The sequence below is a fragment of the Typopeltis vanoorti genome, unplaced genomic scaffold (assembly GCF_054136105.1).
Source record: "Typopeltis vanoorti isolate ZY-2024b unplaced genomic scaffold, IOZ_Tvanoo_1.0 HiC_scaffold_409, whole genome shotgun sequence".
In the NCBI taxonomy this organism is placed as follows: Eukaryota; Metazoa; Arthropoda; class Arachnida; order Uropygi; family Thelyphonidae; genus Typopeltis; species Typopeltis vanoorti.
Window position 1 is genome coordinate 2,846 of NW_028328100.1, and position 16,055 is coordinate 18,900.

General features: G+C 33.5%; 1 protein-coding gene across 1 annotated transcript in view; it reads right to left on the reverse strand.

Annotated features, from left to right (window-relative positions):
• Positions 1-214: 214 nt before the first annotated feature.
• LOC150092142 (very long chain fatty acid elongase 7-like) overlaps positions 215-16,055 on the reverse strand; it is a gene marked incomplete at its 5' end in the record, with an annotated part of 29,622 nt that continues 13,781 nt past the window's right edge. Inside the window, 3 exons of the mRNA XM_090415273.1 lie at positions 215-567; positions 9,573-9,709; positions 13,313-13,418. Of these exons, the coding sequence (XP_090271399.1) occupies positions 280-567; positions 9,573-9,709; positions 13,313-13,418 (531 nt within the window). The remainder of the gene's footprint in view (positions 568-9,572; positions 9,710-13,312; positions 13,419-16,055) is intronic.

Below are 16,055 nucleotides of genomic sequence, written 5' to 3' on the forward strand. Positions count from 1 at the left end.
GTGTATATTTGATCTCGCGTACTGAGCGAAGCGATGGGGTTGAGCCTTGTCTAACGGTGACAGGTTAGAACATGTTCCATAAAAATCTCGTTTTTTTGTGTCAGACCTCGTATTTCGCGATGGAATTGTACAACGAGGACGAGTGGATATTTTTAAGATTCTTAATTAAAGTATCTATTACAATAAGTAGTATATACATTTATTATATATCCACCAGAGATTTTTTCGGATAGATGGTTGCTCAGAAACATTGGCTAAAACACTGTACACAATAATTTTTTATGATGCGTGTTTGGCACTTTGAACAACTGCAGAACGTCGATGTAGTAAATCAGGCTTCTCTGGTATTCGTTTTTCTTCTTGGATTTCCAAATGGTCTCCTACACATGCTGAAGTAATTGACTTCGTATTTTTTCTTTTTAGATAAGCTTGAATGTAGAAATTCACAAAGAGAGCAAGAAATATCCCTGATCCCGTGGAATTGATTAAGCACAACGCTGTAGGATAACCACAGTCTTGAAATAGTGTGATCTGAAGGTAGTATAGGAATATCATGAAAAGCTGTACCTGAAAAATAAAATAAAGAAAGTAATAATGAATGATTAAATTTATTAATAAATAATGACGTAATACCAGAATGTTCAATAAACTTTATTTCTATATTTTACATAATTTTAATTACAAGCTTAAAACTCCTGGCGTGATTCAGTTTTAACCTGATTTACATATCGGAGATTCGCAAATTTACTTGTTTTGAGGTATGAAGTTTCCCACGCTGTCAACATTTACCTCCTTTTTCTTTGCACACAGCAGTTCGTTTAACTCATTGACTGTTGTAAAGAACAAGAGAATTAAGGCAATAGAAAAAAAATGCATAGTCGTATATATTATGGGAGCATAATTTAAATAGTTTATACCTGTTCATAAGAAACGAATGTAAAATAAACAAGTAAACAGGAACCTGATCACACGTTACTTCAACTTTTATAAGAATACTAATAGTTTAGATTAAGTGTGTGTGTTGGGGGGGGGGGACGTACGTGCCCGCGCAAACTTACAGTAGTGAATATAACAGTGCTGTAATAGTAAATTAAGCATTGTGAAGATTCTTAATGTTGGTATGGCCACTGTTTTTGATATATATTTTAAACCTCATGTTTATCGTTGATTTTGTATCAGATTATTTTATGTAATATATTATTTTGATCTAATTGTATAATTTTGTAATGTTATTAATGCATATTAAGTTTTTAATACCATCACATTGTATTCTACGTTTCATCTTTTAACTTACCGAAAACTCTGATTGTTCAATTCAGCATCTCCTCCCTGTATTCGGAAAGGCGATCCTTTATTGTCTACGACATTACGTACATGTTTTTCAGGAATTCTGATTTCCTTACCAGATAACAGAAAAATTGCCAGAATACACATACACACAATTATCGTATATAAAATATTTAATTTCATACGTAGAATGAAAATTGGTGTAATTCGGTGTGGATTGCCTTCAATGATCAGTCATCAGTTCTGGAACTCGCTTATTAAGCTGTCAAGTTATACAATTATCAGTAGAATAACCGGTATGTCAACTACAGTTGATTAAGAATTTCCTGGTATTCTATTTCTAATTTTAAATTCTTCAGTTGAGCACGAACGTTTTCTTCTTCTTAGGCAAGTTTCGTTTGCGAAATTGTTAAATTATTAAAAATTCTCTTGATATCCCTGACAATTTCAAGAACTGTAATCTCTCTCTCTCTTTCTCTTTTCGTCTATCGTGAGGTTCTTGAAAAGCTTCTGAATGGAATATATAAGGGCATTTAATTTTTTCTACGTGAAAATCAATGTAACCAGCAGGTTATCTACTTTCTTTGAGCTGTTATCTTGTATGCAAAATTAGAAAAAATATCTCAGAAGACGTGAATAGGCTATAACAATGAAAGCGACGTACATATTACCATATCACAAGACAGGAACACGACCAAAGTCATATTCGGTTCACTGCATGGGAGCAAAGCACTGATAGAATGAAGTGCTCTCTATACTACTTATTAACATCCGCAGCATTCGAAAATGTTGAGTTATGCCACATGCTTATCTAAAGAATGATATTGACGTTATTGATATATTAATCCTAACTTATGCATCCACTACTAATGACAAAGCAACTAGTAACCAAATTTCAAATTTCTAACTATACAATGCATACAGAATAATGCAATTGCGTGGACTACTATATACATGTTAATATTAAGAAAATAAAAACTAACACTCAAAGATATTAATTGTAAATTTAGACACTCACACTCAGAATACATTTTCATTTAAATAATACGTGCAGTTCGTCAAAGCACCTGACATGAAATCGTATTTATAAGCTATCAAATAAACATATTAAAATTTTGACAAGAATTAAGTAGCTGGCATTCATGCTAAGAACCATGTGCAACGGAATACTTAATACTACCTGATAATATAAATATAAACATCGTATATACTGTATAAATATCAACAACAACAACAACTCTGCATAAAATGTGGACCTACTGTCCACGTTCAACCCAACATTAGGGAATAAATAGTCGAAAATGCTCGTATGTTTATCACAGATAAACATACGAGCACCACAAAATAACCCAAATAGTAAATTATAAAATGCAATCTTGCAGATCATAATTTCATAGTCATAAAGCTGTACGATAGAATACAGTTCTTATCATATTTTAAATCGGACAAATTACAAAACAAACTTTAAGTACCAACAGAATCCGTCATTACAGGATTCTCTAGGTACTTAAATGTACATAGTTAAGATGCTTTACAGGAAACGACTAAGGCGATATTAAAGTCATGCAGCTTTAGAAACTAAATATAGAACAATAAGAAAAACCTTACAAGGCACATAACAAACCCTAAGAGAAACTACGATACAAACTAAACAACCTCTACACGACATAAGGTAAAGCAAACTTAGCATCTGATTAACGAGATGCCCGGCTGTACTCTGATAGCCTTTGAGAACCGTAAACTTACGGCTTCATAAGAATTGAAGAAATCCTTCCAATACCTAGCCTTTCACTTTAACCACAATCCATTCCTAGAGGAAACGATTCCTTCATCCACTTGGACACAAACAATCTAGAAACTGTCGTTAGCCGCCATAAGAGAAGCAGAACTGTTCTTTGCAGTTAATCGAATCAATCTAAGGTCCACGAATGCATCAGATATTAAACAACATTCATTCTCCCTAGGTCCTATCATGTTAAAATGATGAAATAAAATATTTGAAGTTGACATATATCCAATACGCTCATACCCAAGACCACATTAACAAATTATATATAACGAAGTGGAATGGTTTCTTAACAGTCTTACTACATATACGGAAAAAAGTCAATTCCAAAAACACGATGAGGTTTCCAGGTAAGTAAGGGACCAACACCTGTGTTGAAGGATCTTACCGATTTATTCGCAATGCCTTAGATAAAAACAATAATCAAAGTCGTCCTTATTGATCTGTGCAAAGTATATGATAGACTAATATTCTAGAAAATATGAGACATATTCGAACAGGAATAGATGAATGAATAGCCGTCCACTTTAATATGATGTAGGACTTCATTTCGCTGCGATGATTGCTGCAATTCTATGAACACAATTTCCACAAGCGTAAGACAGAGATCAAACAGAATTTCTGACCATTCCATCCTTCCTGTAGGCATATAATGACGTCCTGGATTGTTGTTGCGCGGACATCCCTTGACTTCAACTCACGCCTCCACTTCATCCCACAGATGTTCATTAAGGTACAGATCAGGGCTAAGTTCAGTCCAAGTGTGGTGACGCTCATGTCCATCCACAAACCATGTGGTTACAGGAGCAGCCTTAGTACACGGTGCATTGCCGTACAGAAAGAGAGATTGGTCAGTTCTGTATAAACGCCAGCGACTAACTCCCAGCTACTCTGGTTCTAAAACGACTAATCTTTTGTCGCATAGCACATGGAGATAGTCGACCTCGATATTTATTCAGACTACTAAATTTGTAGAAAACTTAAGTACATTTGGATAATATTAAGAGATGATAAACACTGTGGACAGTATTAAGAACCGGAATAAAGGGAAAATCCTCTTTCTATCTTTTTAAACCATCCTAACATACCGAGATACATGATATGCAAATTCCTTCCTTTTTATATTTACGATGCGCACTGGTGGTGAATTGTGGAACTACGTTTTTCTCAGCTATCCCATTTGCATGGCGCACAATTATTCCTTTAAAGTTTCGCATTATTTAGATCACTAGATGACGTTCCACAAGGTCTCTTAAAAAGGATACTTTAATTTTGAAATATCCTAGTGGTAGTGTAGTCACTTCTGATCAGATCAAATCAAGATAAGATAAGAAATCGTGACGTGGATGTGTTGTTATCAGATGAATATAAGTGATGTAATTTGTTAGTTGAATGTGATTAGTGGGATGCTATGAACAAAATAGCGGTAGGGTGAATGGGGGTAGCGACGTCAGTTTCGTGGATGTGTATTGTTATGAGTTGTAGATAAGTAAATGGTTTGCGTATAGCATTATGGTTGATGGATAGTGATAAGATAAATTTCGGAATGTTTGGAATTTCGCTGAGACCCCCCCCCTTCTGTCAGGGATATCACGTAGTGTGTTTGGTTCGTGTAGGGCATTGTGGGTATTATTTACAGATTAGCAATCGTGACGTTACTATATACCTTTTTATTTTCTACAGCAATCTTTTAAAGAGTTTTAGTAACATGATGGGCTAAAATATCTGCTCTCTCTCTCTGAAATATTTGCTGTCTCTCTCTGTAAGATAATCAAATTCTAACAGTCGTATTGTTCGAATTTGGTACGACTGTTTTTCTAGTCTAGTGAAGGTATCTACAGATATACTACCAAAATTGTCATTTTTCAGTTCATTTGTACTTTATGCAAAATTACAATTCCATTATTTGCTATGGTCTCTGTTTTAAATTCCCACTTCACTAGAATATATGGGCGGCAAAGTTGTGAAATAAGTTTCGACTCTCACTCAAGTCACTTGATTTTAATTTTTATCATCTACAGTTGTGTGAAAAGAAAAAAAAATGTACCTTCTCTTTATTTTTGGAAACAGCGTAAATGTTTTCTGTCTATTTCTTCTTTATCCTGTTTTTGCATTCCCTAAAATTTGTATTTTTGCTTTTTGCACACAGACAATACCTTTTTTTCCTATGCCAAACTTTTTAAGAGTTTTAGTAATGTGATGGTTAAACTATATACTGGCTCTCTGTAAAATAACCAAATTCTAACAGTCGTGCCGTTAGTATTTGGTACAAGTGTTTTCTTCTAGTCTGGTGGAGCTGTCTACAAATATAGTAACAAAATTGTCACTTTTCACTTCATTTGTACTTTATTCACAAAACTACAATTCTGTTATTTGCTATGACCTCTGTTTGTAATTTCCATACACTAAAATAGTATGGGTGGTAAAGCTGTGAAAAAAGTTTCGTCTTGCAGTCACTTGATTTTAAAGTTTTATCAGGTACAGATGTGTGAAAAGAAAAGAAAATGCACCTTCTCTTTATTTTGAAAGTACCATAAAAGTTTTCTATCTATTTCTTCTTGTTACCTTGTATGAACATTAATTTACCCTGTCTTCTTAATTCCCAAAATTTGTAATTGTGTTATCTGGAACAGTACGATACCTTTGTTAAACAGAATTGCATTAACATATTTAAAGTTGTATTTTTTTATCAAATTCTAAACAGAATAAACGTGTAAAAAATTTCATTGTAGAAAACACAACAACAACATCACACATCTTTGTTCATTTAAGTTTATAAATGCATATTTTAATTTGCTGAAAGATTATTATTTACAGAGTAAAAAATTAGAAACATGTAATTACCTAAAAATATTCAAAGACTTTTGTGGTTCATTCATTATTTTACTTTACTGGACACAAAATATCACAACACAATATGGTAGCTGCACTGAATGAACAAATATAGAGTTAAATATAGAGTTAATTACTCCTGTTATTTTTAAATATTTTGCAATTTTTATGTTTATATCTTTTTCATTTTCATAAGTGATCATACATCCTAAGTCATTAAATGAATTCACCTGTTCTAAGATCTTGTTATCTAACACTATTTTAGTGTTTGCTGGATCTTGTCCTTTAAAGGCCATAGTTTTTGATTTTTCCATTGGTATTATCATACCATAATTTTTGGATCTCTCATTTAGATTTAAAATAGCTTTCTGTAAGTTATCTTCAGAATTTGTAATTATTATTTGGTTGTCTGCAAAGAGGAGAGTGTTTAAGTTAATTGTAGGTGAACGTTTAATTCCTTGATGTAAATTTTTATTCCATTTTATTATTATTTCATTTAAGTAGATATTAAAAAGAGTTGCTGAGAGGGGACATCCCTGTCGGACCCTTTGCTTTATCTCTCTTGTATATGATAGCTCATGATTTAATCTTATTTGTATTTGATTATTTTCATATATACTTGTGACAGCTTTTAGGATATTATTTGGTATTTGTCTTTCTTTTAACATGTTAAATAATATGTTTCTTTTAACTTTGTGAAATGCTTTTTTAAAGTCAATAAATGCAATATGTGTTTCTAAATTATATTCTCTTCTTTTCTCTATTATTAATTTTAGGCAGAAGGCTGGGTATATACATGATTGTCCTTTTCTAAATCCATTTTGTACCTCTAGAATAAAGTTTTCGGAATATTTCATTAGTTTGTTATTTAAGATTCTGCTGTATATTTTGTAACATGAATTTAGTATACTGATACCTCTATAGTTTTTAGGGTCATCTCTATTACCTTTCTTAAAGATAGGAATCACAATTGCTTTTTTCCATTCTATTGGGGGGATACCAGTTGAGCAAATTTTATTTAAAAATAATAAGAATCTTCCTTTGAATCTTGCTCCTGCGTATTTATATAGTTCTGAACCTAGCTTATCTTCTCCAGGTGATTTTCCGTTTCTTGTTTCTTTCAGGCTGATTTCTATCTTCCATCTATGATTTCTATCTTCCATCACATTACTAAAACTCTTAAAAAGTTTGGCATAGGAAAAAAAGGTATTGTCTGTGTGCAGAAAGCAAAAATATAAATTTTGGGAATGCAAAAACAGGATAAAGAAGAAATAGACAGAAAACATTTATGCTGTTTCCAAAAATAAAGAGAAGGTACATTTTTTTTCTTTTCATACAACTGTAGATGATAAAAATTAAAATCAAGTGACTTGAGTGAGAGTCGAAACGTATTTCACAAATTTGCCACCCATACATTCTAGTGAAGTGGGAATTTAAAACAGAGACCATAGCAAATAATGGAATTGTAATTTTGCATAAAGTACAAATGAACTGAAAAATGACAATTTTGGTAGTATATCTGTAGATACCTTCACCAGACTAGAAAAACAGTCGTACCAAATTCGACCAATATGACTGTTAGAATTTCATTATTTTACAGAGAGACAGCATATAGCCCATCATGTTACTAAAATTCTTTGAAAGATTGCCGTAGAAAATAAAAAGTGATTGGGGAATTATCATAACATACAGATAAGAAGGAATCAATATGCGTATATCAAATAATGCTCGCCATTGGAAGAAAAAAATCAAAAACATTAAGGAACTTTATAGCCAGACCCGTTCTTCTTTTAAATGATACCAAATGATGAAAGCAATATGGCTATGAATTTCAAAACTTTGAAAAGCTGATGAATTTCTTGCTTGCTGTAATCATAAATATTTATTTGAAGGTAAGCATTTAATTTTTCTTTACAATTTTCTTTCTTTCTTTCTTTCTTTCTTTCTTTTTTTGATGGTTGACGTTGTTGCATATTGGTTTCAAGAAATATGGTAACCCTGCTTTCCGACACATGTTAAGTTTAATGTCTTTATTTTTGTTTAGTTAGGAATGCGAAAAATCCTTGTAATGTAAAAAAATCCTTCTAATGCTAAAGAAAGAAAAATAAATAAATTTCAGTTACATAAGTAAGTAAGCAAGCTACGAGCTTTGGAATTAAATGACACTATAAGCATTTGATTATTTAATATTTGAGCAATATAAAATTATTTTTATAAACATTTATTTTTATTAATAAGTAAATGTATATTTGGTTAATTATTCAGAAACTTTTAAAGTTAACAAAATGAGTAGTACTTAGTGGAAATCACGTCCACACTTCATTCGCCCTTACCGCAAACCATTGCTCTTAAACGATTCAATGATGTCTTCTAAGGCCGGAACAGGCCATGCTAGGCCTAAATCCTTGATACGCATGATGATGATGATGATGATGATGAGTGAAGGAAAAACGAAATGCCGCAGTAACCTATAATGAAAAATGCCATGATAAATAAGGACGAAGTAAATATTTTAAAAAAATCCAAAAAAAAAATAGCATCCCAAAGAAACAACAAAATGCATGGAAAATATATTTCCAAGCCCACAGCATCATGGTTTTAATAATGTACATCACACACATCGAAACTTGATCTGTGATTACTGTTGCATAAAAACTTCAGTTCACTTACCTGTCCCAACAACATCACACATGATGCCTTCGGTAAATAATGCGATACGTGTATTTGCGAAATCGGTCATTTCAGGCAAGAAATTACTAATCCTATTTTACCTCAGTGCAACCTACTGCAGCTCAAATCTTTGCCTTAACAAATCTCTTTACTTCTATCCTCATTCGGATGACTATCTGCTTTCTATGTTTATTTATCTCCCATCTCATTCGTGTGCCGTCTCCTATCTAGAAGGTTATCTACCATGATGTGAGTCATGATTAACTACGAGCGTAACGATATGTGGCGAGCATCCTATCTCTTGCACATATTGTCCTAGGTATTCATGGCTGTAAATCCGTGTGTGTTCATGGGACCAGTTTGCCTGTTCTGAGGGACGAAAAACCCAAGTTTTGAAGTGAAAAACCCCCTCCACCTCCATATGACACCAACTCACCTATAGTCGAAAGAGACCAGATAAAGGTTACTCAAGTTATGCACGGGAATCGAACCCAGGTGTTTCCGACCAAACAATGAGATTACCTTCCTTGCAAATTCTAATGACAATAGCAATTAGAAGTATTAGAATACTTTAAATGCCTCTAGTCAAAAATCGCAGCTTCGCATTGCAGAAGTCAAAATCTGTTTAAAATATCTCAAAAAGATCCAAAGAGATCACTAAAAATAATTGATTCACATTAGTCGCACCCAAATATCAACATTCGCATTCATATACTGAATATTCCACTTCCCATCTCATCTTATGTTAACTTTTACGTCTAACCTATTGTGGTATAAACACGTTCCTATCCATACACTTCTCAGCCTTCAACACATTTGATATCCTCATTTGCTTAGATTGCCTCTTTGGATGATTTACAAACAGCTTACAATAAATCCTTTGTTAGAAATTTACGCTAATGCCGTATTTATTGACAAGCATATAAATTAATTTTATTGAGCCAGAATAATACTTAAAGTTCTGTCGAGTTAAAAAAAATCAATTTACTTTACTTACCATTTGTAGTTTAGTGAGATATTTTTTCCACCAGAGATATTTCTGCATGTGTGGTCCAATCGCTGCCAAGGCATAATATATGTACATTAAGACATGCACGATACTATTCAAGCACACTGCAAGAGCTGAACTGCCACCTAAATAAAAGTAAAACAGAACCATAATTTTTTCTGCAAACGTAAAACTTAAAACAATTCAGCGGAAATGTTCATATTTAAGAAACGACAAGAAATATCAACCTTGACGTTTCTCGTAAAAACATTAACAGAAAGTACAAATCACTGTTTAGTATTAACAAACATTCTTCTTCTTCGATATCTGGAGGTTTTATCTTAAGTCGTTCTGCATTCAGACTGTCTCAGCGACATATTTTCATTATAAAACCTAGTTTTCAATATTCATCTGAAACTAGACATTTATCACACTTCCTATATAGCTTACAGAGTGTATATTTAGATTGATGTACACCAAGGAAGAGATATGAGTCATTTGCTAGCGTAAAATGTTTTTTGTAAATATTCTGGATCATCTAGACAAAATATCATCATGAGTGAAGCAATAATGCCAACTGACGGATTCTGCACTTCACATAATCTCAAGAATGTTCGATAAGATTCAAATCGGGAAAATTAGACAGAAGAACAGGCACAAAACATGCTTGGATATTCTCTTTAAATCCATATATTTTTCACATTATTACCATACATTATTACCACCGCTGTCACCACGAATGGAGGAGTCCGACTGCACAAACAGATTACAGAACACAATGGAGCAAGCAAATGCCAGGCTTTGAGCAGGAAGCGAGAGGAAGATGGTGATAACATCTCAGCAACTTCCAGCATTGTAGGCTGTTCGATGGCCGATAGATTAGGCAAACTCACATGCTTGCGCAATGCGAGCCTTGTGAAATAGCAAGTTGTCTTGCTGGAAGAGTCCAGACCCATCAGCTACATTGTCACTATGTAGAACAATACTCGGTGAGGTCAAGGTGTGTTCTGTGATCTCCACAAGATCAATCCCCATGCCAGGATTCCGCCTATACTGTGTTTCCAGCCAACCGTGCAGTACGGCAGTAGCTGTTCAATCACGCGGTGGTTAACGCTGACTTTTCTGTGTGCACGGTGCAGCAGGAACTTGACTCTTCAGATCAGCTGACTCTTATTCATCCCGCTTCAAGGTGAAGGTACTCCTTTGTCTAGTACATGCAAAGTCAATGCCATTCAGTCAGTGTGTGTAGATGTTCCTGATTCTGAGATCAGAGTCTTGTTCCCGGCAAATTTCTTGTTCTTGTTTTTTGTATGCTGTGAAATTCGAAAAGTGAAAACTATCATTTTTACTTTTCAAATTCCAAACCACACCGGGATACATTAAACGAATGCTATTCAATGAAAAGAGTCGTTCATGTCTATCGTAAAGTTTAGATTCTGAGTTTGAAAAAGAAGTGAAATTATTTATTCAGAGTCTCCATTTAGAAAACTAAAACTAGCTGAAATGTCTAATTCTACATTCCGAAACACAAGTAAAGTAAAGTAGTTACATGGAAATGATTACATTAAAAGAAAAGTCCACTCTATTATGTATTAACCAACTACTCAGAAATATCGATTTTTTTTTATTAAAAAAACGTGAATCTTTTTTACTTATTAAAATACACAAATAAATGACACAAAACCATGAATGAAGTTCAGTTGAAATTTTAGAAAAACATGCATTGTTGTTTTGTTACTACATGTATTGAAAAAGTAATAATTGCCTTAAAAAAGAGAAATATAAGATGTGATAATATTGGCTTCTTTACAGATAAGAGATTATCTGGAAGAAAAACCGTTGCAAGGTAATTTAGTAATGATGCAAGTTTCTCATGTAGTACTGTCATTGTGTTCCTGTGAATCTACTGAGGATACATGTCAGGACGTTGTTGACAAGGAGATGTAAGCAATGTTAATATATTTTATTTTTTATCAAATAGAGAAAAATAGCTCTTGACTAAAGGGGAAATTTCCAGGGGAATAATAATGGTGGCTGTTATCTAAAAGTAAAATGAAGTTCCGTGCCCAAAACCACATCAGAATTATTACCAGATTCATATAATTATAAGTAACACAGAAGCATACAGGTTTAGAAAATTTCATGGAATGAATCATGACGTCAATGTAGCTGCGTTAGTAGTCACGACGAATTTGTTGCAAAGATATTTCGGTTTTTCAGCATTGGATATATCTATTATGGAAACAGTATATCAACTAGTCTTTTTTTTTCTCAAAAGAAATTACTATTTTAGGGGATACTAGGCACTTGAATGGAGTAGTTGAAAGTGATCTCATTCGTGACAATTAAGTTGGCATAGTGGATAACTCGTCCACTTTTCTACTTACAACTTATGGCTTTGATTTCAACTGCAACGTCGATGCCGGTGGATGTGATCAGGTGATGTATGGTTTTCATTCTATAATTATTTTTTTAATTAAAGGAAAGACATTTTCATATAAAAAAAAGTAAATAACATATATGTCTCTAGAGCAACTCGACTAATTACAGAGTGAAATATTGGCTACAAAGTAAGCAATCAAAAGAAAGAATTGAATTCATTAAATTATAAAATTTAAAATTGAAAAAATCAGAAACAGCTGTTTAAAAAAAAAAGATTGATATGGAATTAGCTTTGTTACTTACTTTGATGAAGATACATACGAAATTATCTCCATTTAAGTGGTTATAAAGCATTTATTATTTACTTTGCCATTTATTATTTTTATATATTATTTATTAGTGAGGTTCTTGATGCATATAATAAACTCAAGTGTCATATCGTGAGTACATCAATAAGTTTCTTCTCTCACGTGTATGAAATGTTTTGAATAAACAGGACTATGGAAACAGTTTCAGCAAAGTCGATGTCAGCATTATGAAACTTTTCACAGAGAAGGTATAATTGCAACAATCCGTATTGAATATCATAAAATATGATCACTATCAATGAATTCTTTGACCAGTTTATCCGTTCTGTGGAAACAAATGTCCGTCAGTTTCGGGCATCATAACCCCTCAACTTCCCTATGATACTGGATACTAACTTTAGCATGAAAATGTTTTGTAAGGTTCCTCCTGTCCTTAATAAAGTGTCATCAGTACACATACTGGCTACTGACTAGTGTCAGTAGCCAGTATATGTACTGACTAAAATAAAAGCATTTTATTTTACATATAGGCATGCGCGAACAGCCTTCATTCGATGATTCGGCAATTAGTGCACACAAGAAGTTCTGTCCGTAAAAGGCCTTCTCAGACAACAACGATCTCGTTGTTAACAGACTGTCTTAGGACCACATTTACGCCTCTTAGACAACCCAAGTGGGTTATTTTTCCACTGATTAAACAACCGCGATCTCTCTGCTTCTGAGAAATGACTCCGGCCTGCTGTTTTCGAAATCGTGTTTCCAACCAAACGGGGACTCACAATAAGCCCTTTATCAAAACCGAAAGATCCTTTGTTTTCCAATTGCGATCAACAATATTGACGCTTACTGACCATCGACACATTTTTTAATAGTTGTCTAGAACATATGATAATGTACATCACCAAGTATTTTGCATGTACGTTTACTTACATCTACATAAAGGTTTGTAATTCGTTGGCCGGTATTTGCAATCTGTACTAAAAAAAAAAGACAAAACTTATCATATGATAGTTTTGACTGGAAATCAAATTCTCTGAACCGAAACCGGAGAATAATTACCTGGGGCATATTTCACGGAAATCCGACTAAGTACGAAGGTAACTGTGTGACGAACAACGTGCAATATGGTCACGTGACTGAATTTCTTCCTGAGAATGAAGAATGTCTAGAATGACAATGAAAAAAGGGTTTTATACCAAACAAGTTTCCAATACAATATTGAAATTACATGTAAATTACTCTCTTTTTTTTCTTATTTTTGATAAATGTTATAGTAACATCTCAAATTATATATATATATTTCATTAAAGTTCATAAGGCAGAACACCGGAATAAGAAGTTGATAACATTTAATTACTTAGTAAAACTACGTTTCATCCCCAATTGCACAGGATTTCTTCAGGTGTAAATAAACAAACTAAGAGACGAAACAGGAAGAACTAACAAAGATATGAACTGTTATGCAGTTGTAGAAAAGAGAATGAGTTATTTTTCAAATATGCTTTCTAATTATATCGATCGTTCTGTGTGTGTTTACGCATTCACGTGAGCGTTCTTGATTAATGAAGGCTAAAATCTATTCAGACAAGTTGATACTTGGGTTAATATTTAAATGTTTAGGATCTAATGCTATTTCAGTATTACAGGTGTGAGGAGACGTGTGTAATATATTCATAAATAATTCAAGTTAAAATATTAAGAGCAGCCAACGGTTTTGATGATTTAAATTCTTATCAAATTGATCTTAAAATATTGGAGCAATGGAAAATTTCCAATCTTGAATCAAGTAGTTGAAGGAAAACAAAGTGAGATGTTGAGATAAGGTGGTTTAGTTTAGTGAATCTCGTCAGCCAAAAGTTGTTAATTTATTTAGTTCGTAGGGTTGACTGAGATAGATAGAGTAACATTACACAGACGGTACTTTTAAGACTAGTTCCATCCAATTATTTTCGTCTTTCTGTGATCTCTCACAGAAAGACGAAAATAATCCATACTAAATACCTTCAGAAACATCTAGAGTGGGAGCCAAACACATACCATGTTCAAAGGAGAAGAACAGATATGCTATTCTGCCAACCAGGAGAGCTTCGTTTTGCCTTGTTTTGAGAAACTGATTTCCAAGCAGAATATTACGTTTATATAGCATTTGATCTTTAAATATATCTAGGTAATATTTTAGAAATAGTTTCAATAGGTTTTGAAAAGAAGAACGAATTCTGCTGTTTATGATGAATGAGCAATAATTTTAATAGAGATTCGATGTAAATCGAGCATCAGGATAATAATGGAAACAATTCATCATCCGGTTTTATTTTTATTATTATTATTAACAGACCTCCATACAGTCAAAAGCCTCATCATGGGAAGACGTCCCACTCTGACATGCACAGTTCATAATACCTTGACTTAAATGCATTCACTCTCCCTGCACTCTCGCCATACTCTCAGGCAATGCATTCCAATCACCCATCACTCTGCATGCAAAAAATCTATTCGTCATCCCTTTGATCATACCTAACTTATACAGCTTCCAGGGATGACCTCTAGTTCTCCCTTTCTCCTCAACATTAATCTGGTAATTACCCTTAACCAACTTAAACGTCTCAATCACATCTCCCCCTCTGCCTGCTATCCACTAATCACTGCAATTAGCATTCTCTAAATCTTTCTTCATATTCCACATTCCAAAGACCAGATACCAACTTAGTCAATTATTTCTGAATCCTCTCCAACATCTCATCATCCTTTTGGAAAGGAGACAACCAAATCTGCTCACAGTAATCCATTTGCTCTTTGAGTAAAACCTTACAATGGAACCATAACATCTTGACGTCTACATCAGTCTTCTCCACATCATGGAATAATTTACTCGCAAATTACTCGCATACAGATGGAATAATTTACTCGCAAATATAGCTTTTCTATTCATCACATCCATTGCCCAAAGCTCATCTGATAAGAAATGAAGTGTGATTTAGAGTGTTATATGACTCACTGCCAAGGTATAATGTTCAGTACCAGTGTATCTTTGTTGTTGATTGCCGTGGTTGATATTGTACTCATGTGTAGCTAACCTTGCCTTTATAATCTGAATCTGCTGTCTTATTAAACTTCTTATCAATTTTTACCAGTTCTGTTGTCAGGATTTCTGTACATTCACCCCTTGGTTCCTTGCCCTTAGCTTCTTGGGTCTTTCTATGTATTTTTTGGCTGAAGTGGCATATTTGTATCAGGCTGATAATTTTGTCTACAATTGATTTGATAAACTACGAAACAGAGAATATTAAAGTCTTGTGCATGGGAAAGTAACTTTTACATGTTTTTTGATAGAATTGGAAAAATAGTCAGGACACTTTGTACTGTATAATCATTCGAGATCATTTTTTGTTATATAATAGCATATCTCCGTTTTTAGACGATTGATTGATAAGCTATCCTCTCACATAAGGCGATAAGCTATCTTCTCACATACAGGCCACATGAAAAGCTTAACGTGTCTTCACTCAGAAATTTATTATGATTCCATTTCTATAGAGGTTACCAACGGGATTGAAACAACATAACTTTTCATTACACCAAGATACTTGTTTTTTATTAACTGGAAAAAGAATCATACAAAAGTTTCTCAATATAAATCACTTTTGAAGAACAGCTGCGAACTTCTCCTTAAACAGTTTTTTAATTATTTCTTATAATGGTACAACAGCCGTTAGTCTCTTTTATGGGGGAAGTACAGCACCATCTCAATCTCCCAGCCTAATTTTATCCGTGCTGGGGACTGGCATAGCTGACGAATAAGACC